General features: G+C 38.6%; 1 protein-coding gene across 3 annotated transcripts in view; it reads left to right on the top strand.

Moving 5' to 3' along the window:
* Window positions 1-8,466: 8,466 nt before the first annotated feature.
* Window positions 8,467-26,624, top strand: part of NRDC (nardilysin convertase) — a 71,871-nt gene continuing 53,713 nt past the window's right edge. For all 3 annotated transcript variants that reach the window (XM_090269442.1, XM_090269443.1, XM_090269441.1), the window contains exons 1-3: window positions 8,467-8,925; window positions 19,347-19,653; window positions 25,802-25,883. In XM_090269442.1, coding sequence (XP_090125568.1) covers window positions 8,582-8,925; window positions 19,347-19,653; window positions 25,802-25,883 — 733 coding nt within the window. In that variant the 5' untranslated portion in view covers window positions 8,467-8,581. The remainder of the gene's footprint in view (window positions 8,926-19,346; window positions 19,654-25,801; window positions 25,884-26,624) is intronic.

The following is a 26,624-nucleotide window of genomic DNA, read 5'->3' as shown; positions in this document are numbered from 1 at the left end:
AGATAAACTTCTAGGAGTTCTTTGCATGGGGACCCAATGGGGCTTTTTAGGAGAAATGATTAAGTATACCCTTTGAAGCAGAGTGTAGATGAAAATTGCCTCTGGCCTCTGGACTAATGAGGTGAAGAAAGTGAAATGTATTAAAGTTTTATCTCATAGCTCTACAGTCATCTTCTCAGCAAAAGTGAAATTCACATTATTAAAGAATGTCTATTGAAAGCTCCTTTGTCTATCTGACTCTTTTTGAAAATCAAGAAACAAACAGAACCCAAAGGCTCTCATGATGGAGGAACATGGGTGGTGGCCTAAAGGAAGATAGGACCTATTCTGTCAAGACCTAGATGGAAAGATTACTTCTTTGTTCCGCTTAATTCCAAAATTCCTCTTGTGGAACAAGACATGCATTCCTATGTCTCTAGCTCCACCTTGTGGTTGATCAGGAAGTCACTCATTCCAGCATCAACAGGTGAATTAGGTAAAGAAGCCATCAGAATCTTCACACTTGCCAACCGTTCATGAACACATACTTTGGGCCAGGTTCTGCTGCAAGTGCTCTTCGAGAATTACGGCATTTAGTCCGCACAACAACCCTATGAAGGATGTATTTTATAGGTGATAAAACCAAGGTTAAGAGGGTTTACCAGAGTTTAGGACTTGTCCAAATTCATGCAAGTGGCAGTCAGGACTTGAACAAATCGGTCTGCTTCAAATTACAACTGTCTGCTTACACACTAATGCATACATCTAACACATGTTTTTCATTTCCTTTAAAACACACTTGTACATTCACCATCTTATTTAATCAAGGATATGAATTTTTAAGGCAGTCCATAAGAAGTATATGATCCAAAGGAACAAATTAATGTTTAAACCACAGGCATTAGATTAAGTCATTAGGCTCTAGGCAAAGAGATTCTTGGTGTAAAAATGGTACAATGGAAAAGCCATGAGCTTTTCAATAGGACCTAAGTTTGAATTACTGTTATGACACTTTCTATCTGTGTTGGGCAAGTTACTTAATGTCACTGACCTCAATTTCTTTATTTGTTGAATTAAGAACCAATGGACTCAGAGAATGCTAATTTTTACAAATCAAACTCTGGCTTATTTTTCATAGAAACTAATTTTTAAAAGTTAATAGCATATCAGTAAACAAAATATCCTGCTGGAATCTGATGACCGATTTTTAGTAGATGGAAGAACCATTCACATCATGGGTTAAGATCTTAAAGTGCTCAATGGATCTTTGAAAAGTGAAACTTTGAAGAACATGTATGTGATAGCAGAATAGTGGCCTCCTAAAGATGCTCATATCTTAATTCCTGTGAATATGTTAGGATTCATAGCAAATGGGAATTAAGGTTGTAGAAGATATTATGGTTGCTAATCAACTGACTACAGAGAGATTATTTTGGATTATCTGGGTTGGTCTAATTTAATCACAAGGATTCTTATAAGTGGAAGAGAGTCAGTGGAAGAGGTAATTATAGAAGAAAGGCACAGAGAGATGCACTGTTTCTTGCTTTAAAAATACTCAACATGACCTGATGGTGTGGCTCAGCTGGTTAGGTGTCGTTCCACCGGTTTGATTCATTATTCCTGGTCAGGGCTTGTGCTTGGGTTGTGAGTTTGGATCCCAGTACAGGCGGCTATGAGAGGCAATTGATCAATGTTTTTCTCTCACATCAATGTTTCTTCCCTTTCTCCCTTCCTTTCCCTTTCTAAAAAAAAAAAAAAAAGTTAATTTAAAAAATCTTAAAAAATACTCAACATAAAATACAAGGCCTAATGATTTATCTTCAGCAGTATCTAGAAACTGGAAAAGGCAAGGAAACAAATTCACTTCTAGAGCCTTCAGAAAGGAATGCAACCCTGCTGACCCCTTTAGTTTAGCTCAGTGATACCTGTGTCGTTCTTCAACAGAATTGTAAGATTGTATTGTATTTGTTGGGTAAGCCACTAAGTTTGTGATAATTTGTTACAGGAGCAATAGAAAACTAATACAATATCTATGATCATTAGCTATTCCAGTCTCATCACCTGTTTCCTATGGTGGTGTAGAAAAAGCCTTGGATTTGGAATCTGAAGACCAAGGTCGGCATTTAAATTCTGCTATTAAGTAGTTGTGTGACTTTCAGTAAATCACATTTCCTTGTTGAGTATGTTTATCATGTAGCAGCACCTACCTCACAGAGTTATGTAGAACAAATCTGATAATTGATGTATACATACTGCATAAACTGTAAAGCATTTTAAACATGTAAGAAATTATTATTTACAGTGCCTGATACATAGTTGGGATACAAGAAATATTTGCTAAGCAACATTCATTATTCTTGGCAGGCCTTGGGATGTGGAAATGTGATCGCAAAACATATGCTAGGTACTTCGGGAAGAAAAAAAAAGATCACATGTGATATCTACTCCTAAACTGATTACAATATAATTATGGAGATAACATATTATGAAAAGATTTAAACAAGAACTCAAAATTTATACAAGACAAGAGTACAAGAGAAGTCACAAGGCTATATATGATTAAGGGCCAAGGAAGTGATGTAAGAAAAATACATATCCTGAGTTCAGATATGGAATGGAGGATCCGTGTAAGCCGGAAGGGTCAAAGAAGGCTGCTAGGAGGAGGTGGGTCTTGAGCAGGATCTTGGAGGGTCTGGTTGGCTGGAGAACTATTACTACTATTACTCCTACAAAGCACTGTTTTTCTACTCACAATTCCAGGAATCACATTTTAAATTTAAGATATTTCCAGTTAGTTCCACTGTTTTGTATGGTATTCTTTTGGACCCTCTAGCTAATACTTTTTCCTTTATATTTAAAAAATAATTTTAAACTTACATAAAAGTTACAAGACCAGTACAAAGAAGATTTTTTTACCTGAACCTCTGAGAGTTGGTTGCACATATGATGCTTCAGCACCCACAAATAATCAAAACCAAGAAATTAACATTGGTACATTACTATCGTGTAATCCAGAGACTCCATTCAAGTTTAGCCAATTGTCCCAATAGCGTTCTTTATAGTGATACATTTAATTATCATGTCTCATTAGTCTTTAATCAAAATAGTTCCACAGTCCTTGATTTTCATGACCTTGTTACTTTTAAATATTATAGGTAAGTTATTTTATAATATATTCCTCAGTCTGGGTTAGTCTGAGGTTCCCTCTTGATTAGATTTAGGTTTTGCATTTTTAGTAGGAATAACACAGAAGTAATGCTGGGTTTTTCTTTGTTCCATATTATCAGGTGGTAAGAATTTCAATTTGTCCCATTACTGATGTTAACTGTTTTCACAGATTAGTGCCAGATTTTTCCACCGTAAAGTTTTTCCTTTCCCTTTCTTAATTAATAAGGATTTTGTAAGGAGATACTTTGAGACCATGTAACTATCCCATTCCCCTTCAGATTTTCACCAACTAAGTTGTCATTCATAGGTGTTTCTTGGTTGAATTAATTATTACAATTATAGTTGCCAAATGGTGATTTTCTAACTTCATCGTCCTTTCTAAATTCACTGTTGGCATTTCACTTTAATAAAAAGCTTTCTTCTCTTTCTATTTATTTATATCAGTTTAGATGCATGGATTCTTATTTATACAATGGGTTATAATCTGTTAGTACTGTTAGTTATTTTGATTCTCAAATTGTCCCTATTTTGGTCCTGTGGGAGCCCCTTCAAACTGGCTTCTATGTCCCTTTGACATATCCCCATTATTCTTTGAATACTTCCTTGTTATTTTCTCGCATACAAGATGTTCCAGGTTTATCTTGTACCTTCCCTTCCATTCCCTAGCCTTGGGGTCAGCCATTTCTCCAAGAAGCCTTGGGTTTTTTTTAGTGGAAAATGGCCGTTTAGTGGAGAATGGCATTTAGAGATCAAGATAGAGGTATTCAGAATGCTCATTGCTGTTAAGATGTCACTGTTCCCAGACCACTCGATAAACATGTCTTAAGAATATGTGTACAATATGCATATGCATACTCATGTGTGCATACACACATGCAGACCCACATCTATATTTACTCCTATATCTATTGAAAATTATGAGTTCACACTGCCACTTACAATTCTAATCCAACACCACAGAATTTATTCTAACTTCTGCACTTCCATATTTGTAACTGTCTTCTCCTACAGCAAGAAACCTGGCTCCTAATATCTTCAATATTTGATAAGTCACTCCTGTATATAACTAATCTCCATTGCCACTGCTTCCTTCACCCTACTTATTCTGCTTTAACTCTGACACCTTAAACAACCAACCCGCATATTCAACCTTTCTCCTAGGGTTCATGCTCCAACATGTCTCATCAGTCTGCTCTTGCACACCCTGGGCACAGGTGCGTGGGTTGCTTAGCCCTACCTAAGTAAATGGTTTTTATACATAACTATTCAGAAAGGAAGGAAGGTAGGAAGGAAGGAAGTCTAATGGAAAACCAGGTGCTTTCTCAATGATATGTAAGTCATGACACGTTACTTTGCATGTTGCATTTAAAAACTAGACTGAGGGTTAACCACAACAGGAAAGAGCAATGATTAAGTTAATGAATTAGAAGTCTATTTATTCTAGGTATTTGACAGGCAACATCTAAGAGGCAAAAGAGTAAAGTCTTTGGAATTAAACTTACATGATTTGCACTTTTGGTTATCCTACTTTCTTGTGTGATTTTGTGCAAGTTTTTTAACCTCTTTGAATTTCAATTTCTTCATCTGTAAACTGATAACAGACTTAGGTTGTTCTGAAGGCTAAATGAGTTAATGTAAGTAAAATGCTTGGCCCAAAATATTATAGTTACTTAGGATACTGAAACTACCAACTGAGCTTGGTCTCAAGATGTGTGAAACTTCAACAAAAAACAAATATCTTATTTACTGATTCCCATGGAAGCAGGACCTATCATTACCTATCCCCTCATTCCCAGCATTGACTCTGTAGAACATTTCAAAAAGAAAATGGAAGCGGGCGGCTGTTAGGCAGAAACTCTATTAAATTCCTGTTCGTTTCTTTCTTTCTAGTAACACTTAAAATCTTTGCAGCTTCTGGTCCAATTTGTGCTCTTTTCATCCAGGCCTAATAACAGAGGTGTTCCTTTCTAATTTAAGGCTAATCCCTCCCTCTGCTTCCCTAGAGAACTCTTTTTTTCCTGTAACATTCTTTCATTAATTCAACACTTAGTGGACATCCACTATGTGTGAGACACTATTTTTGATGCTGGGGGAATGGAAGTCGGGGACAAGATAGACAGTACAACTCTCCAATGGATCTTATAAAAGAGAGAGGCTAGCCCTGGCTGGGGTGGCTAAGTGGATTGAGAGCCGGCAGAACCGGCCTGCAAACCAAGATCTTGCCGGTTTGATTCCCAGCCAGGGCACATGTCTGGGTTGCGGGAGACGTTTCCTAGTTGGGGGCGTGTGAGAGGCAACCAATTAATGTATCACACATTGATATTTCTCTCCCTTTGTTTCTCCCTCCCTTCCCCCTCTCTCTACAAAGTAAGTAAATAAAATATTAAATAAATTAATATAATATATAAAATAGGTTATTTAGACAATCAGCCAAAAGATATAATGAGTATTAATTTAGGTAGAATGGTAAGAGAAGGTTTCTCTTAAGAGGTGACATTTGAGCTGACATATAACTTGTAAGAAGGAGCCAAAGATGCAAAATCTAAAGGAAGTATCGTTTAGGCAGAGGAGCAAATGTAATGGCCCTGAAGGCAAGAACCATCCTAGTATATTGAACGACATTAAGAAAGTCACTGTGAATGAAGCAAAGAACAGAATGGTAGATGAAACTAAATACGCAGGAAGAACAGAAATTACCAGTGAGCCTTAATAGACTATGACAAGCTGCTAGATTTTATTCAAAATGTAAAGACAAGCCACCAGTAGTTTTTAAATAGAGGGATAATATGCTCTGATTTCTGATTCATATATTTAAAATATCATTTTGTGTCTTCACATTCTCCTTTCCAAGCAGTCTCAAAATTTGTACTTTTAGATTAGAGAGCATACATTTGTGATAGAATAACTTTCCACTTGACATAAAATATCTTTAAGTGTTTTTTATAGTCACTCCTAACTTATTTTGAAGTTTGGGTACCAAATTCTTCCTAGAACGGTGTTTATAATACAGGAGAATACTATTTTATGCTCATACAAACTCCTTGGTATGTTGTGCACACTTTGGTCTTCCAGGAGAAGACTCTGTAAGAACATGCCTACTTCTTGACCTAGATACCAACCTACCAAATATGGAGAGCAATTAGTGGGTAGGACACTTAATTACTAGAGCTCCAAAGGTATAATTTTTTAGAGTGTGGATCTAGGAGAAAATTGTAAAATAGATAATATTTCTCGTTACCTATCTCCTCTTTCAGTGCCTCTTCTCCCATATTTAGCAACTTCTTCACCGAATCATTTCATCGAACTTGAGACTTTATTGGGCTCATAGCACTCTCAATCTAGTCAACCTAGAATCAACATTCCACACTTCTAACTTTCCCTGATTCTCAAATATAAAGGCAGATAATAGTTTTCTTGTAATCACAAAGAGAACAGGGAAATTTCATGTTCATTACACTATTCCCAGCATCTGGCACATATTAGGAGCTCAGTTTGTTGGTTGAACGAATAAAATAATGCCTCACTATAGAGCATTACCATATTTCTAGTTTGGTGACTTGTAAGATTGAGAGGCCTATTTTTAAAGGGAAAAATTAACAGGTCACACTTTAGGATGTGGCCTCTCTGTTTCTAGTTAGAAAATTCTAATTACTGCCTGAATTTGAATATTTCTTATTTACGGCATCACTGCTTTGGAGAGTTAAAAGAAAAAATACCCTCGAAATAGATGTCACTTGCCCTGGCTAGTGTGGCTCAGTTGGTTGGAGTGTCTTTCCATAAACCCAAAGTCGTGAGCTCAATTCCTAGTTAGGGCACATTGCCTAGGCTGTGGGTGCGGTGCCCAGTTGGGGCGCCTATGAGAGGCAACAGATTGATGGTTCTCTCTAGCATGATGTTTCTCTCCCTCCCTTCCCCTCTCTCTAAATAATCAATAAGCATCTCCTCAGGTGAGGATTAAAAAAGCTTTTTTTAAATAGATGTCACTTCAGGTATTTATTCAACACCAGACATTACTGACTGAAAAGGAACTGGCATATCTGAACAATATTTCTCAACTAATTTACCTCATCTGCTGCCTTAGTTCAGGTTTTCATCATTTCCTACCTGAATTGTTGCACTTTTCCTTCCCAACTCCTTATTGTCCTATCCTGCATTATTTGTCGTCACAGCACTCATTGTTTTAAAAATACACCATTTATGTTATTGTTTTTCCCAATTTTAAGGCAAGTTTCATGAAGGCAAGGATTTTTGTTTTGTTCATGAATTTATCCCGTGTTTGTGAAACTCAGGAGGCCTGGACAAACTTAAGACTTACAACAACCATCGATACATCTCCCACTCCAAGTGTTTCTCCATACTTCATATATTTACTTCTTTTATGTGCTAGGATCTCCTTTCTTACAGTGCCAGTATATTGTATCCTATTGACATGTCAGTTTTTAATTTTTCAAGAAATATGTTTCTGTCACATGTTAGATGTTTGTCCACTTAAAGGCCATTAACAAGCCGAAGATAACTTTGGAAAAGGGACCTGAGGGCAGCAGCTCAGTAAATGTTGCCTGAAATTAACACTATAAACGGCGGACTCTTGCCAGTGGGGAGGCTAAAAAATGTTTTCGCATGTAAGAGTGAGCCTATCTACACCGGTCTCTTACGCACCTTTTGGTGCCTTTTGGGCCTTGTGGGCTAATACCACAAAAACGTGGCCAATGATAAGGTGAAGTGCCAAAACCTATCTCTGGCGCTCAGCCCTGCTCCGCTCGGGTCTACACTCAAGCAGTTTCCATCCGGCGGCGAAAAAAAATACTTCCGGGGATCAGCTTTTCAATGTGCTGAATCACGGCAGAAGGCTCCGCCCCGAATCGGAGTGGCAGGATAAGCAAAATATGATGTGAACGGGGAAAGAAACTTGAGAGTCTTTTTCTCCACTCGCTTCTTGGTTTCCCCACCAGGAGAGTATTCTCTCAGAGCCACCGGTCACTACTCAGCGGCAGCCACATACGTCCTAAGCGCGCAGCTGCTGACCACACGCCCATCTCCCGTCGTTCTACGCGCCACGTTCTCCGCCTCTTCTCGCCCCGCCCATCCTAGGTTTCAAAGAGCTCTCTGGAGTGTCGGAAAGTCGGACCGGGTCTATCCGGTTCCTTTTATTCCCCGTTTCCATTGGTTGCTTACGTGCGCGTGACTGCTACCTTGCCTCTTTATTGGGTAGAATCAGTAGCGTCACCCCCAGGTGGGCGGGGGGTGAGGAAAGTTGGCGTTAGGGAGACCAGATTGGGGGAGGGGTGCAGGCCTGTCCTCCGCGGCGGCTGCGGCAGCACCAGCGCCGGCCGCCACTGCCTCTGGAACGCGGAGGAGGAGGAGCAGCTGGAGGAGTAGGAGGAGGAGGTGGGCCCTGGGGAGCGGGATGCCCAACGCTCCGGCTTGGTGGTGAATGCTGAGGAGAGTCACGGTTGCTGCAGTCGGGGCCACCGGGAGGAAGTTGTGGTGTGAGGCCGGGCGGGAGCTCGCGGCGCTGTGGAGAATCGAAGCGCGGAGTCGGTGCGAGGACTCGGCTGCTGTCAGATCCCTTCATACTCCGACCATGCCTGGAAGGAACAAGGCGAAGGCTACCTGCAGCTGCCCTGACCTGCAGCCCCCTGGACAGGATTTGGGCGAGAGCGCCCGGGTTGCCCGTCTAGGAGTAGATGAATCTGAGGAGGAGGGACGAAGGGGGTCTATCAGTAATGCCGGAGACCCTGAGATCGTCAAGTCTCCTAGCGACCCCAAGCAATACCGGTGAGGGAGGAGGCTCGGAACGGGGAGGAGAGCCGGGTGCGGGCCTCTCTCTTGCTGCCGCGGTCACTTCTTGTCTCTCTCATCACTCAAAGGAGCTGCAGGGGTACACTTCCCATCCCGAATGCTTCCTTGGGTGGAGGTGTCTAGGGCAATTAGGAGCTTCCGTGTGGTGTCAGCTGGACAAGTGGGAAATCTTGGGTTCCAGAAGGAAGCAGGATGTCAGAATGGGAATGGTGGTTCGAGTAATCTTGACATTAAGGAAGGCTGGGTGGTGAGAGTCTTCGGTATTATGTTATGAGGCAAGGTTGAAGAGTTGGGGGTTTTAATTCTGGAGAGAATATTTAAGGGGTATATAATCACTACCCACAAATACTTGAGGTTCCCTTAGTTGAAGTAGGGGTGAAGTTAATAGGTGGAAGTTACTAGAGGATTGTGTGGCTTGAGTAAAAGAACTTAGGCATCATGGTCGGCCTACCATGAAATGACTTGTTTCCTTGGTTTCTTATTACTGGAATGGTTGAGTGACCTGTTCCAAGACTGTATCAGACTCCGTTGTATGAGTCATAACTCGTATGGTTTCATCTCATTCTGAAATTATCTACTTTTGGTTCATTCTGGAATCTTATAAGCATCTCTTTGCTCACCAGCAAAGAGTGGGCTCATTCCCCACCTGAATATTTACTGCAGAGGTAGCTTACTTCGTAGAACATCATGACTATGATGTATTTTAAAGAAAGATCGTATTGTTCAACAAGTTCATTTTTTTCTCAGGTGGAAGCAATTGAGATCCAGAGTTTGCTTCTTGCTTAGAATTACACAGTTAAATAATAACAGAGTTGGTATGAAAACCCTGTCACCAAATGTAGTGCACCATTTATGGATTTTTATAAAATTCTTACTCGTGTTGAGTCAAAAGCTGAAGGATTTTTGGTCCCAATTTGTTTATAAACCCCTGTAAGTGTTAGAGCAGGAAGGAACCTTAGAAATAATTTTTTCCACTCCCACCCCATTTTGACAGATGATTGAAACTGAGATCTAGGGGAAAAAAAAAGACTTACCCTCAAGTTTAAGACTGGCCTGTTTTCACTCCAAGTCAAGCGATTAATAATACACAGCTCCTTGTACTATTTGTTTCCCAGGCTACAAGATAACTCTTTATGAATGGGTTAAATTTTCTCTTATCAAAGATGTGGTTGTATTTGTAATATGTAAGTGAATAAGTTGAAACCTTGATAAAAGGTGCTTAGTTTTGGCTTTCCGAATTAAATGTTCATAACAGCTTCAGTTGTCTGCCTGTATAAAGATATGTAATAACAGCTAATGTTTATAGAATACACATTGTGTCAGATAGTGTTCTAACTGCTTTAATTGTATTCTTTCATTTAATGACCTCATTTTCAGCAAATTCATTTGACAAATACATATTGAGTCCTACTCTGTGACAGGTGCTGAGCTCTCTTAAATCTTTTATGAAACTTCATTGAATATAACTTAGTAAAATTTTATTCTGGATACTGGATATACAAAGATGATTAAGATAGTCCCACCTTCAGGGAGCTTTCAATGTAGTAGAGGGACACAGACACATAAAAACTAAAATTAGGGCACTAAAGTTGTATGGAAGCCATAATTTAAGTATATGCTAAGTGTATTGGGGAATAAAGTAAGGAATGGTAAACTCCACCTAGGGAGAAAGTTAGAAAGACTTCAAAGAGGAGATAATGTTTAAGTATTCTTTCAATATGTTGCTATATTCCTATCTTTATGTAGTCTTTTGCCAAGTCAGTGTTGTCCTTAAGGTCTCAGTTTTCTTATTTAAAAATGAAAGGGGTTGATTAGAATAGCATAGTTTTCCAATAACTTCCTCTCCTTTCAAAAGAGTAGGTCCACTTATGTCTGTTTTATATATTGAAGTTTCATTTAGACTTTTATTAAGGGTGTTTTATTGATTATGCTATTAGAGTTGTCCCAAGTTTTTCCCCTTTGCCCCCTTCAGCCTGGTACCCCTGTACCCTTCTTAATTCCCCCAACCCCCCTTAGTTCATGTGGGTCGTGCATATAAGTTCTTTGGCTTCTCCATTTCCTATATGATTCTTAACTTCCCCCTGTCTATTTTGTTCCTATCAATTATGCTTCTTAATCCCTGCACCATTTCCCCAATTTCCCCTTTCCCCACCCCAGCTTATAACCCTCCATATGATTCCCATACCTGTGATTCTGTTCCCGTCCTGGGTTGTTTGCTTAGTTTGATTTTTAGATTCAGTTGTTGATAGTTGTGAATTTGTTGCCTTTTTAATGTTCATGTTTTTTATCTTTTTCTTGTAAAAGTCCCTTTAACATTTCCTGTAATAATGGCTTGGTGGTGAAGAACTCCTTTAGTTTTACTTTGTCTGGAAAGTACTTTATCTGCTCTTCCATTCTAAATGATAGCTTTGCTTAAGAGAGTAATCTTGATTGTAGGTCCTTGCGTTCCATCACTTTGAATACTTCTGCCAGCCCCCCTTCTAGCCTGCAAAATTTCTTTTGAGAAATCAGCTGATAGTCTTATAGGAACCCCTTTGTAGGTAACTCTCTGCTTTTCTCTTGCTGCTTTTAAGATTCTCTTTTTTTATCTTTAACCTCTGGCATTTTTATTATGATGTGTCTTGTTGTGGTCCTCTTTGGATCCAACTTGTTTGGGACTCTCTGGGCTTCCTGGACTTGTATGTCCATTTTCTTCGCCAAATTAGGGAAGTTTTCTTTCATTATTTTTTCAAATAAATTTTCAATTTCTTGCTCTTCCTTTTCTCCTTCTGGCACCCCTATGATTCAGATGTTAGTATCTTTAGAGTTTTTCCAGAGGTTCATAACCTCTCCTAATTTTTTTGAATTCTTGTTTCTTCATTCTGTACTGGTTGACTGTTTATTTCTTCCTTATGTTCCAATACATTGATTTGAACCCTGGCTTCCTTCCCTTCACTACTGGTTCCCTGTGGATTTTTCTTTATTTCACCCAGTATAGCCTTCATTTCTTCCCTTATACATATGCCATACTCAATGAGTTCTCTGAGCATCCTTATCACCAGTGTTTTGAACCCTGCATCTGATAGATTGGCTCTCTCCATTTCGCTTAGTTCTTTTTCTGGAGTTTTGATCTGTTCTTTCATTTGAGCCATACTTTTTTGCCTTCTCAATTTGGCAGCCTCCATGAGTTTGTTTATGTGTACAGTATTAAGTAGAGCTGCTTTGACTCCCTGTCTTGGCACACCTGTTAACATTATAAGGGGCTAAGCCTTAGGTATTTGTCAGTGTTGAGCAACCCGTTTCACTACTTTGTGGCACTGTGTGAGGGACAGGTCAGAGAGGGAACAATGCTGCTTGCTTGGCACCCACCCTTTTTACAGTGACTTCACCCACTTCCCACATGCGAGTGGCGCCCCTCTAGCTGTTGCCCTAGTGGTGGTTCCCAGAGTGGGTGGGTTTGCATATGTTTTAAGACCGTGGGGGCCCTCTAAATGAACCATCCTGAGAGATGGGCAGTTTCTTCCGCTCTCCACCCTTACCAGCCACCACTGGTTTTCACAGCCAGAAGCTATGAGGCTTTATTTTCTGGGCACGGGAACCCTGAGCTGTGTGATCCGGCCTGGGGCTGGGACCACTCTCCAGGTGCCCCTCTGGCTTTTATCTGCCACACGTGAATGTGGAACTGCCTTTTCTGTAGGCTGCCGCTGCTGCCTTGCCCACTGCTGCCTTGCCACTGCCGCCTCGCCGCCTACACACTGTGTCCTCTCCACCCCTCCTACCCATCTGGAGGAATTGTTTTTCTTTAAATCCTTGGTTGTCAGACTTCTATACAGTACAGTTCAATTTTCTGTCAGTTCTTGTGTTTTTTTGTTTTGTTTTGAGGTTAATTGTGATCCTTATGGTTGTGTGAGGGGGCAAAGTGTCTCTATCTACACCTCCATCTTGGCTGTAAGTCCCTAGTTGTTGAAATGACTGTACCATAAGATAAGTTTGCATGTAAGTGCTGTTTTGTAATTTGGGGTTGAACTCATTAAGAAACATTAACAAGTCTGCAGCAAAAACTAATTTCCAAAGGCATTTGGTGTTTGATAATACTGGTTGAAGGCTGTTCTTCAGAAAAATTTCAATATTGGCTCAAAACATTACAATTAAATGTTCTCATTGCTAAGCATCAAACTGCTCCACAGTAAGAGCAATTTAAGCTATTCAGCTTGTATTTCTGACAAAATCTCACAGAACTGATGATTGTTAAGTCTACAGGAGTAAATGACACTACTGGTTTACTACAGCATGATAGATTCATGTATTTTCTGCAAAGTACTGCTATGAATAAGGCAATAAATAATTATAGGCTTTGAAATAGTTCATAAAAGATAAATTTGTCTAAAGCTTTTTTTTTCCTGCTCCATACATATTTTTACTGACATTAATGCGGTAACATACTAGATTCCACTTTAGGTTGTACTGTATTCTTATTTCCTCAACCTCTTTGAAAGTGTTCTTGTCTCTACATCCTTCCATGAAGAATATCCATAGAGGCTAATTCCTCAATTGCTTCAAACTTGGCACTGACATCAAGCGCCAACATCCTGAAATGATACACTGTGTTTTTAATTGACTCAGTATTGCTACCATGTCAACTCTTTTTGCAGTGGTTCTTACCCAAAGGCAAATAGTCTTAAGCAATTTTATTTTCTTTGGATAGCTTTCTTCAGCTGCTACAAAGAAACACAGTGTAACTCACCTGTTGGTGAATAGTTTTCCTTGCTTGGCTATCAAATGAGCCACTCAGAAACTTAACTTTGGTTGCAGTGTCATTTCCATTTTTTATTTTTGTGAAAAAATTATACTGTAAAGAAATTTTATTTTAAGTTTTCTATTTTTTCTGATTTTTGCATTCCTGTGAGTTGAGAATATTGTGATGAATGCTTAGTATTGTTGCATGAACTAACAAAAGAGTGAGGTGAGTTTGCTAGAAATAAATGATAGAGATTTATTCAAGAGCCTTGGAGTTTGCAAACGGGAAACTCAGCTAGGCAAGAAAAACCAGAAGTGTTCCAAAGAAGAAAAAATAGTTAAAGGTTTTTGTAGTAAAATAAAGTACATTCTTGAGAATTATCAGTTCTGCTAGGTTCTTAGCCCTGGGATTGGTCCAGGATGGTTATCAGTCAGATGTCAGGCAGTCAGGATGATGGATGCCAGATGGTCCAGAAGATGGGTGCCAGGAGGTCTGGTCATATACCAGTGGTCTGGATAATGGATGTCAGGTAGATGTATACATGAGTCACTGAGGGCCTAAATCAGGTGTCAGTTAGAGGGTTACCTGGAGGTCCAGGTATATATCCCGGCATTGATGCAGGACTGGAAAGTTAAAGGAAAAATAGTTAAAGTTTCCAGGCTAGTTAAGAATGGAATCCGTTCATCTTGTCTCAGTCTTCATAATGTTAATAATTTTATTATTTTATCTTCACTTGATATTTTTTTCATTGCTTTTAGAGAAGGGGGGGTGGAGAGGGAGAGAGAGAGATGTGAGAGAGAAACATTGATTGGTAGCGCCTTTAATGTGCCCTGACTGGGGATGGAGCCCACAACCTGGGCATGTTCCATGACTGGGAATCAAACCTGAGACCTTTTTGGCCTACGGGTTGACACTCCAACCAACTGAGCCATACTGGCCAGGGCCATAATGTTAATAATTGTAGCAGCATGGTTACAATGATCCCCCAGTGTGGTCTTAGTACATGAATTTGGATTTAAATACATGGACTCTTTAACTGTGGTAATTTTAGTGACTGAAAGTTGATTCACAAAAGTTAGTTTCTTAAGGAACAAATAAAACAAGTAGGTGGCTACTTCATTATAAAGAGAATAATATCATATTTTTGATTTTTGGGCATAATTTGAAAAACATACTTAAGTGTTTAAGTACAGGAGCAGTGGGATAATGAAACCAAATAAATGAACACAGGTTAAATATGCTAGAGGAAGAGAGGTTTTTTTAGTGAATGATTGACAGAAGAGCCCCACCCCTGCAAAAATTATATATATACGTACAAATATTTGAGACCACATGGTTTGGGGAGAAGGGATGACAAGTTACATAATTACAAAGTTACCCCTGCCCCCAAATATGTTCTTTTGACCTAAAATGATTTAGCACTCTCTGTCTAGGCCTAGAAATAGCAATTTAAGGCTAAAACCTGAGGCACTATTTTCTCTATAATGAACATGAGATTTTGCATATTGTCTTATCCGTGGACATTTGGGTGGTTTACACTATTTTTCTGTTACAAATGTTCCTTGTTAATCTTTTCTCTCAGTATTCAATTTGCTCTTTGATTTTTTTTATGATATTTTGTTTCAGAAAAGTTTTAAACTAGAATATAGTGAAATCTTTCCAGTTTTTTCCCTTTATACTTCTGGATTTTGTGTCTTGTTTAGTACAGGTTTTCTTATCCCAGTAATATAACAATATTTTCTCTTAAGTACTTTTAGAAAAATTTTCCTTTTAGCTCCATAATCTGTCTGGAATTTATTTATGTGTTGAATGTTAAGTTAGAGATAGATGGCTAGTTTTTCTCCTGAAGTGAATTGTCTATGTTTCAGCATCATTTAAACACTAATCTGTTTCTAGAACCTATTCTCTTTTATTGATCTGTAGTTGCTCCTGTACCAGTATACTTTTTTATTTCAATTGCTTTAAAATACTTTTTATAATTGGTAAGGAACTTCCCCCTCATTGTTTTCCCTTTTCAAAATGTTCTTGGCATTTTTTTGTGTTTCTCACCCACATAATTGCCTTGAATTTACACATTAACTTGGGGGAAGAATTTATATCTTTGGAGTATTGGGTATTCCCACCCAACAGCATGGTGTGACTAGCCAGGTCTTTTATTTTCTCCTGTAAAGTTTTCTAGTTTTCCTCATATTGGCTGTGCCGAGTAGCAGTGAAAAGAATGGGCTCTAGTGTCATTCTACCTGGGTTCAGTCCCTGTGAAGCTTTAGTTTCCTCATCCATAATATGGAAAGAATAACTCCTTAGGGTTATGAAAATTAAGTGGGTTAAGACATGTAAATTAATACATTTAAAATGTGAGCTATTGTTATAAGGTTTATATTTAAATACTTTATAGTTTCTGTTACTTTTGTGAATAGTAGCTTTCATTGAAATCTTTTAATTGGTGACCTTTGCTACATAGGGAAGTTCATGAGTTTTGTTCATGGTTCTTGATTTTGGGTACTTTGCTGAACTCTTTATTACTTGTAGTTTTAAAAAATTCTTTTGCATTCTCTAGGTAATCATAAATTTGCAGTTAATTGTCTTAGCTTTCAATATCTTTGCCTCATGATTTTTTCTGTTTATGTATATTTTGGATCTTTTTTATTGGCCAGGCCTTCTAATACAGTGTTGAATAGAAGTGATGAGAACACATTCTGTCCCTGACTGTCTTTAAATGGATTTGATGATGACTTATGGAAGTTAACCCTCTATAAAGTGAAGGGCTTTGTGTGTGTCTTAATTTGTTAAGGAGTGGGTTTTTGGTTTTTATTAAATTATTGTTCTAAAATAATTTAATATAATGGACATATTTTTATTACAAAAGGTTGAAAAAGTATAGAAGTTATAGATTAAGGCATGAAAGTTGTTTGTATCCTGCTCTATTTCTATTCCTCTCCACATATATATTTATTTATATATATTACTGTTACATTTGCTTTGTAGCTTTTTGTTTGCTCTACCTTTATATAAATAAAAAATTTTAAAGATTTTATTTTTTAGAGAGAGGGTAAGAAGGGAGGGAGAAAGAGAGGGGAAACATCAGTTGGTTGCCTCTTGCACGCCTCCCAACTGGGGATCTGGCCCACAACCCAGGCATGTGCCTTGACCGGAAATTGAACTGGAGATCTTTTGGGTTGCAGGCTTGCACTCAACCCACTGAGCCACACCAGCCGGGGTACCTTTATATGCATTTAATGTGTACATGTGTACTCATAATATTTATATAAAACTGGGTTTTAGATTTTATCTGATATTTTGTTTCACTTTGTTGGTTTTAAGTACTTATATCTCAGGCCCTCTGTAGTGGCAAGAAAAATATTTTTTTCTTGTTAAGTTTTTATTCATTTATTTTTAGAGAGGGGGAGGGGAGGGAGAACCCACAAACTAGGCCTATGCCTCCACCAGCATTGAAATGGTGACCTTTTGCTTTGTCAGGAGGACACTCAACCAACTGGGTCACCCTGGTCAGGGCAATAGATGTTTCTTAAATGTTTCCTAAGTACTAAACAATCAGTGTCTTAGGTGCTGCTGCTGTAGCTGTGGAGAAAAAGAAAAGACCTGCCCTCCAGGCTAAAAGTCTAAAGGTACATACAGGGGGGAAAAAGTCAGGTGATGATAAACGGTGTGAAAAAGTTAAAGCAGGGTAAGAGAGGATAGAGAATGGGCGTTCTTTTAGATAGTATGGTTTTAAAAAAGCATCTCTGAAAAGGTAGGATTTCAGCAGACTTGAAAGACATGGAACAGCCTTGCAAATACTGGATCTGGGGCAAGACCTTTAGAGCTGAGGGAATAGCAAGCTCAAAGGCCCTGGTGTGGGATCCTGTTTGGAATGTTCAAGAAACAACAATAAAGTCATTTGGTCAAAACAAAATGAAGGAAGAGTGGTGGGAAAGGAAGTTGGACCAGGTTTTATGGAGACTTCTAGGCCCTGGTAAGGATTTTGGATTTTGTTTCAAGTATGATGGGAAGCCATTGATGGTTTTTTTTTTAAAAAAGGCTTTGTTTGTATTTGTTTATTAGGGCTGCCATAAACAAAATACCACAGTCTGGTGGCTTAAACAACAAATTTATTTTCTTAAAATTCTGGAGTCCAGAAGTCCGACATCAAGGTGAGAGGTTTGGTTTCTCTGAGGCCTCTCTCTTTGACTTGCAGATGGCCACCTTCATCTGTGTCCTCACATGGTCTTACATGGGTTTGCAGAAACATCCAGTGTGTGTGTGTTCAAATTTCTTCTTATAAAAACACCAGTCAGATAGATTAGGACCACTGTAATGGCTTCATTGTAACTTAATCATCTCTTTGGCCTATTTCTAAGAGCAGTCACATTCTGAGGCAGTAGAGGTTAGGACTTCCAACGTAAGACTTTTAGGGGGAGCACAGTTGAGCCTATCACATGCCTGATCTGCTTTCTTCATGCTGCTGAGGATAGACTTGAGGTTTGTGTGTGGGGTGAGGGTGAGGAATAAGCTGGAGTATTGAGGTTATTTAAATGTGTTTTTTGACATGGAAAGGAGAAAAGGGCATGTATTCAGTCTTCTGTCTTCATCCAGAGTCTCCTTTCCTTGTCTTTGTACATTATTCTTTCAGTTTCTGCTGGGTGAACTTTTTTTAATCTTCAAGGCTCAAGTGTACTTCCTCTCAGAGGCCTTTCTTCACTGCTTCCTTCTTTCTAATGTTATGTGTTTACCTTGGTCATTTTGTATTGTACTGGCTTAATTGTATTGTATTGTACTAGATAGTAATGCCTGATGGGGAGGAATGCATTTTTATTCTCTTTACCTTTAATAAAGCATGGTATCTGATACATTAAATGCTAAGTAAATGCTCATTGAATAACACATGTAAGAATGAGTATATACAGGAGAAGTTTGTAGTAAGCACCCAGTAATCAAACTGGCAGTTTTACTAAGTAGCATGGATAATCATCTTCCTGCAGGGCTACCAGTGTGTGGAATTTAGTTTTCTTAGAGATGTAGTCATTTTTTTAGTTAGTGAAAGCAGCCTTGGTGACTAGTATAAAATATCAAATACATCATACCAAAGGAAATCAACAGAGTTTAAATAGATTTTGCTTTAATATTTAAGCTGACACAGCTGCACTGTTTATTGAGGGATATGTTTCTCTTAAGTCTTCTGGTATGGTAGAATATTTGTTAATATTAAATAAAAATATAGTAAGGTAGACTTAGTGGTGACTTGAACTTCTAAGATTTGATTTTTGAATAAGTAAATATATTTTCATAGTTCAAAATTTAAATATACAAACAAGGCATATAAAATATATGCTGTTATAGGGGCGGGCAAAAGGAGGTTTACAGTTGAGAGTACATGAAATGGTTTATTCTTGTATTATTATTAATATATTATTTTCCATATGAACAACTGTAAACCTTTTGCCCACCACTGTATATAAAATACAGTGTAGTATCTCTATTCTTTCTCTCCAGCTACTCAGAAACTGATAAGCTGTTTTGAGATTCCCCTTCCAAAAGCAACCAATTTGATTAGTTTAAAATAGTGTTGGTTTTGCTGTGTGTCCTTGAATTTTTAAAAGAATTCTGCTAAGCTGATCACTCATATTGGTTTAGTGTAATGAACTGCTGACTCAAATGTAATTTTTTTATTTTGCTTTTTTAGATACATCAAATTACAAAATGGTTTGCAGGCACTTTTGATTTCAGACCTAAGTAATACGGAAGGTAAAACAGGAGATGCAACAGATGATGAAGAAGAGGAAGAAGATGAAGAGGATGATGATGACGATGACGACGACGATGATGAAGATTCTGGAGCTGAAATAGAAGATGATGATGAAGAGGGTTTTGATGATGAAAATGAATTTGATGATGTAGATGAACATGACGATGATCTTGATACTGAGGATAATGAATTGGAAGAATTAGAAGAGAGGGCAGAAGGCAGAAAGAAAACCACTGAGAAACAGGTGTGTATCATGTCTATTTTATTTTTTACTAATTTGGGATTTCTTTGTGATAAGTTCTAAACTTATGTTTTATTTATTTATTTATTTATTTTTAATCCTCACCTGAGGACATGCTCATTGATTTTTAGAGAGAGGGGAAGGGAGAGAGAGAGAGGGAGGGAAACATTGATGTGAGAGAGAAACATCAATCTGCTGCCCCCTTTACATGTCCCAGCAGGGTCCTAACCTGCAACCTAGGCATGTGCCCTGACCCAAAATCAAACCCACGACCGTTTGGTGTACAGGATGTCACTTCAACCAACGCAGCCACACTGGCCAGGGCTGTTTTATCTCTTAATGGCAAAAATGAAGTCTGTATCTTTTGATCTTGAGCAAAGGTCTATTTTTTCTGCATATAGATTACATTTATAAATATTTTGCTCTGATTATAGAAGTGACAGATGTTTATTATAGAAACAAATGGAAAATAAAGAAAAGCAAAATATAAAAATCACCATAACCATAACTCTCAGAGATAATCACTGGTAACATTTGAATTTATGTGTATCTGTGCACATTATATGTTTTAAAACAAATGCTAGGAGGTGGATCTGCATAACTTTTAGCCTGGGATAGAGGACTAAGAGAGTGTATTATCTTTGGAGAGAGACTGGGAAAAGAAAAAGAACAGCGTTAGTGTAGATTCCTCACCTTGCCTATAATTCTATGAGTCTTCATATGGGTAATTTCTATCTAGGTAATGGAATGTGATTTGTCTCCTTTGATGGGAAAGCACCAAAAGTGTGGGTAACTTAACAGGTAAACTGGAGGAATTGAAATAGAAATGGGGAGTTGAGCTTAATTAGTGTGATATATAATAACGATCAATGAATAGATAGAGGGAATTAGGAAGAATTTCCTTCTCTTGATATCTTAAAATTTTTTTTGAAAAATTGATTTGAGAGAGAAAGAGAGGAAAGAAAATAGCATCAATTTGTTGTTCCATTTATTTATGCACTGATTGGTTGATTCTTATATGTGCCCTTGTAACAGAACCCCTAGGCTGCTCCGATTGAAACAGAACCCATGGGCTGTTTAGTTAGGGGTCTGACTGCCCGCCGCCAGAATCATAACTCTGAATACCAGAGTTTGGTGAAAAGGAAAAGAATTGTTTATTTACACAAAGTCCTGCCTCCCCCTCCCAGACCTGGCCAGTCTTATGGAAGTCAGAAACACCGTTTCCCTACTTCCTAGGCACAGTTCAGCTTTACCAGTAGCTGCCAATCACTCGGTTCTGATTGGGGAGGTCCTTTCTGTGCTGTGGTGCCCTCCAGCTCTCAATGCAGGAACGCCCGGATTCTCAGCCTCCTTGTAAACTGCCTTCTTCCTGCAAACCGCATGGATCTCCTCTCCTTCTCAAAGCAGTCTGGCAAGAGCCTCTTCTTAAAGCAGCCTGGAGATCCCTTCTCCAAGCCAGATGGAGGGAGCCCACAAGAGCCAGAGAGTGAGGGCGTGAGGGCCAGAGAGAGCCTGAGAGAGAGCCTCCTAGAGCCAGAGCCAGCCCGAAATATGTCCGCAGCTCCTTCTCTCCCTCCCTGCCTCCTCTCTCCCCCTGCCTCCTCTCACGCAGTGGGTGTTGCAAACCGTCCTGACCATTCACAGAACCCTACGTAGGCTCTGTCTGCTTCTTCCTTACCAGCCCACCGTCCAAGATCCCTCCCATCTTCCTGAGTCTTAGAAGTAAAGCGGGTCTTTGCAACAATGTATCCAGCCACTAGCTCCAGGCATGCAAGTGCATCCTGAAAGCTGCTTCCTGCTCCCTATCTCCCAGCCGCAAACTCTGGGGTTTGTTTTTGGACTCCCCTGTTTCTGTAACACCCTGACCAGAGATTGAACTGCAGTCTTGGTGTCTCCAGGTGCTCTAACCAACTGAGCTACTCGGCCAGGACCTTCTCTGGATATCTTTTGAAAAATGCCTTCATTTTGCAGTAGGGAGTACTTATATTCAAGGATTATATTTTGTAGGCATTATAGTGGAATTTATCAGCAAATGTGTGTTAAGGCTTATTTTGTAATCAAAAACACAGGTTTGGCTGCCTGCCACTAGAAGAGCCACCCTCATGAGACCGGTGCTATTGCAAAAGGAAAGGGGTTTATTCAGGTGCTGCGAGACCTAGGAGAAAGGTGGACTCCCATCTCAAAGACTAACCCCCTTTCTTTCTCAAGCCCCCAGTTCATAGAAGGGTAATGAGGAGAGGGCTTTTTTTCTATACAATTGTCCCGTTAGCTTTCAGTGTGTTCGGGTCCTGTCCATTCATCTTTCTAGCCACTGGCATGCTTAAAGAACCTCCCCCTGCTGCCATCTTGGCCAATGGGGGAGACTCCCTAGTGCGGCATTCTGACTGGACTGTCAACAACAGTTTCTGAATATTGATAATGCATTTAACATGGTATAGCCCACATACAAATGAATTATAGTTCAGATTACTAAACCTAAAATCTAGATATCAGATGTATTAGACTGTAAAGTGGTCAGTCCTCAGACTACAAGTAGTAGATAGGTTTAAAATAAGTCCTTTGATAGTCACTCTTCCTGGGAAAATTATTTTTTAAAGAAGACTGTGTTCTTTAAGGTGCTGGGGGGAATCGAATCTTTTTAAAAAAAAATAATTTATTTGTTTGTTTATTTTATTTTTAGAGAGAGGGGAAAGGAGAAAAAGAGAGAGAAACATCACTATGTGGTTGCCTCTCACTTGCGCCCCCAACTGGGGACCTGACGTGCAACCTAGTAATGTGCCCTGACTGGGAATCGAACCAGTGACACTTGGCTCGCAGACCGACACTCAATCCACTGAGCCACAGTAGCCAGGGGGCGGCGGGGGTGGTGGAGGGGATCGAATCTTATTTGCCCCTTGCTATTCAGATTATGAGTGATGGCTGTTTTGGGGTGGCAAGATAGGCCAAATGGTTTTAATATGCACCAGAGAAGGAAAACTCTGACTCCAAAAAACCTCCGCTGCCTTGCGGCATACCTCTTCAGGGGAAAGGCTAAGGGAGGGAGTAAACCGCGACAGAAAATCCAGAGCCGGAGTCCCTAAGGCGGTTCGACGTTGTAGTCAACACCGGCAACTCCTGCGGCGCACCTGAAGCCAAGCTGTATTGACTCCGTCTTTCCCTTGGACCCTTCAGCTGCAAAGAGAGGGGGGGTCTGCTGCATGGGCAACAGCAGACCCTCCATATCACCCTGCCCAGGCTCTGTAGCTTCAGCTTCACTGGAGAGGACACTCCAGCGTCATCGCAAGATGTTGATTCAACACGGGAGGAGACAGATACCGTGTCACTCCCGAGTCGGACTGCACAACCATTCTCGGCGGTGCAGATAGACTCTTAAGAAGCTACACCATCGTCTCTCGAGACGGACGGCTGCCGATGACGATGATATATATACACACACACACACATATATTATATGCCACTTGTTAGTCTATACTGAAGTCTTTATAAATAAATTAGGAATCAATAAGTTCACTTTAAAATAGATCTCATAATTCCACATAGAATATTAATAGTAAGAATACTAACAATCAGGAAACTTCAGTTCTAATTCTGGCACTATCCTACCTTGCTGGATGGTCTTAGGCCGTTTCATTTTCTGAATTCTAAAACAGGACTAGATTACATAATTTTTGAGGTCCATTTTAGCACTAATACTTATTGTGTTATAACTTTATAATGAAACTTTCCCTATCTATAAGTTTCTTCCCGTATCTGTTAGTGACCTTTCTTGTGCTTTGGACTTCTGTTTTTTTTTTTTTTTTTTTAAATAATTTATTTGTTTGTTGTTTATTTTTAGAGAGGAGGAAAGGAGAAAGAGAGGGAGGGAAACATCACTGTGTGGTTGCCTTTCACTTGCGTCCCCAGCTGGGGACCTGATGTGCAACCAAGTCATGTGCCCTGACTGGGAATCGAACCAGCGACACTTGGGTTGCAGGCCAACGCTCAATTGGACTTCTTTATATCTTCTATCAATTGATAAGCAAAACTTGGGTTAAATTATAAAAATTGTCTTGATAGCCAACTACTGTCAAGACATAATAAAATACCTTAGATTTATACAGCAATTGTGAACCCCTTTGACAAATGAGGATGTGCATTCAGTATTTTTGGTATTCTTTTTCATTTTGCTTCTGTGGATCAAACTTGAAATGTTAACCTCTTCTAGAAGCAGCAAGGTCAGAGTCTAATGACCATTAAAAAAAAACGGCTTTTTAAAATACTGCCTTTCTTTTCTCACTACTCAGGATGGAATATTCCTTCATAAAATATTGATAACTAATTTTCTGGATTATATTAGAAAGTAATGGAGGAACCTAATGTAGTTTGAAGAGAAGATCAAATTGTTTTGATTCAGATGCAGTGGGTATAGTAGTAAAAGGAAAGATCCCATGATTGTAACAATGAAAAAGTTTATAGTCTTTGAATGAATGTCTGTAAAAGAGACATAAAAGTAGTCTAGATAAGAGGTCAATTAAAAATTGGATAGGGTTTTGCAGGTGTTTTATGATTTAATTTTTATTTGAAAAATGTGAACCTCGTTTAAGGTAAATATGAGAATTAATACTGGAAATGGGAGGAAAAAATGTTGAGATGTTTGGGAAACATTTACCTAATCAAGAAGTTAACTACTTTTCTGGGTCATTATTTTTGCTCCCCCCCTGCGGGCCCCCCACACCCCCATATTTCTCTCCTTCCGAAAGGAAGTTGCTCTTGATCTGAAGTGTTTGAGAAAGTAACACGATTGAAATTTAAATATAATAAATATTGAATTATGATTTGTTCAGGGTTTTTCTTAAGTGAATTCTCAAATATGGATTTCTTGGAAAGTTTATTCTCAAGTATGTATTTCTTTTCTAGCAATCGCTGAGCCTGTTTTTGCTGTGGTCAGAGCTGACTGATAGACTGTTATCTAAGTCAACTTATAGAAAAATGTCTTCAACCCTGCTGGTCGAGACAAGAAATCTTAATGGGGTAGTTGGAGCTGAAAGCAGGTTAGGCATCTATTAAATATCACAGGACAAGTTAGACTGTGGTTTGAAGAAGTGGCTATTTCCCAATGTTTTACCTGAGTTTATGTGCTTAATCTTTAAAATATCAAATGGTATCAAATGAGGTAGTTTGTTTCTTCTGAAAACATACTTTCATTTTTTCACACACAGGTAGACTTTATATCATGTGCATGCTATTTTGTAAAAGCTCTCTTTCCAAGAGGGTGACTATTTTCCCAAATAATCTGTATCACGAAATGTGTTAGCCCTTTAAAATTGACATTTGTAAAATTTGGGAAAGTTAATAATTTCCTATTCTTAATGATTTAAATTGGGCTGTTTTTTGCCTTTTTGTGTGTCTTTTAACTTACAGTGACACATGGTCTGCCCTAATCATTTTTTAAGAAGTGCTGTTTGGTGTACTTCTTGACCATCTATTTTGTTAAGAACTCTGGTTTTCCCAAGGTATGAAAAATTACTGTCAATAGACATGTAATGTATCCTGTATATCTTCAATAAGAAGTAAGGAATTAAAAAGCTTCTTTAAAGTTCAGTTCTGTATTGCTTTAATAGCTAAAGATTTCCTTTTTTAATCATTTACTTATTCTCTTTGTTAGCTATTTTCTTGACATGTTTTGTTTTAATAAGAACATTTCTGAGTAACATTGAGAAATTTTACATCTAGTGACTGAGTTACTGAACACAGAGCCCTTTAATTGCTTAGAGATTTTTAGAGATAATCTGTAGATATATTATTCTGTAGATTGCTGAGATCTAATCAATCAGGAGACAAACTTGGATCAGAACTCTGAGGTGCTGACACAAAATGATATTTCAGTAGGCTGGCCACTCCCTCTTCCCTTTTTTTTTTTTTTTTTGTTTCTGCTTTTTTCCTTAGGTCTGCACCTGTTCAGCATTTGGCAGGATGGCAAGAGGAAGAGCAGCAGGGTGAAACTGACACAGTTCTGGTGAGTTTCACTTTGCTGCTCCTCCTGATTATCAGGGAAAGAATTTTGTTACTTTCTATTGGAAAACTTCCATCTCCGAGTGAATCCTTAAGATGAGATGTCGGTATTATTCCTTTAGTATTGACTCACCATTTGTATGTGTTTTACTTACTCCAGTCTGCAGCGGCTCTTTGTGTTGGAGTTGGGAGTTTTGCTGATCCGGATGACCTGCCTGGGCTGGCACACTTTTTGGAGCACAGTAAGATCTTTGTAAAATATCATTCCTGAGTGTGTTTTTCCTTTAAATGTGTCTGAATTGATTTCAAGGATAACTAATGGGTATATGTTTGATAAGAGAAAAGGCTAAGAAAAAAATCTTTATGAATATTGCAGGTGAAGACTTAATTTTAATTTCCTTTAGTGTGCTTGTTTTGAAGATTAGAATGAAACTACTTAGAAAATGTTTAAAAATGTAGGTTTTATTATTATTTAGGTATTAATCAGGAGACAATTGTCAGTCCCTAGGAATTTAGAGTATAGCCTTGTCAGGGACAGTCTGTTTCATGGTTAGCAAGGCCTAAAGATATCATAGCATCAGAAATACAGAAAATAGAAAGTCATGATTAATAAAACAAAATAGGTAATATTCAGTTTAATATGTATCTGACTAAAACCTATGTAGATGCTATACTTAAATTTATACTTGTTTTCCTGAATTACTTTTTTAAAAAATTTTGATTTATTGTTTTTCTATTATAGTTGTCCCACTTTTCCCCTATTGCTCCCCTCCACAAATCACTTATTTTTTATATTCCAGTTTTCTAAGCTATTTTAAGGTAAACGTTTCACCTTATGAGTTTTTATAGTAACATTTAATCTGCATATATGTTAGTTTACATTTTAACCTTTTAACAAATTAATCATTTTTTTATTTTTTTAAAGAAAATAAAACGTTTAGTTTTTGAGTTTAAAAGTACTATGTGAGCATTATAGAATTTTA

Source organism: Furipterus horrens, unplaced genomic scaffold, assembly GCF_987537825.1.
Source record: "Furipterus horrens unplaced genomic scaffold, mFurHor1.1.pri manual_scaffold_3, whole genome shotgun sequence".
NCBI lineage: Eukaryota > Metazoa > Chordata > Mammalia > Chiroptera > Furipteridae > Furipterus > Furipterus horrens.
Note: the sequence above shows the minus strand (reverse complement) of the source record. Positions and strands in the feature narration are given on the sequence as shown.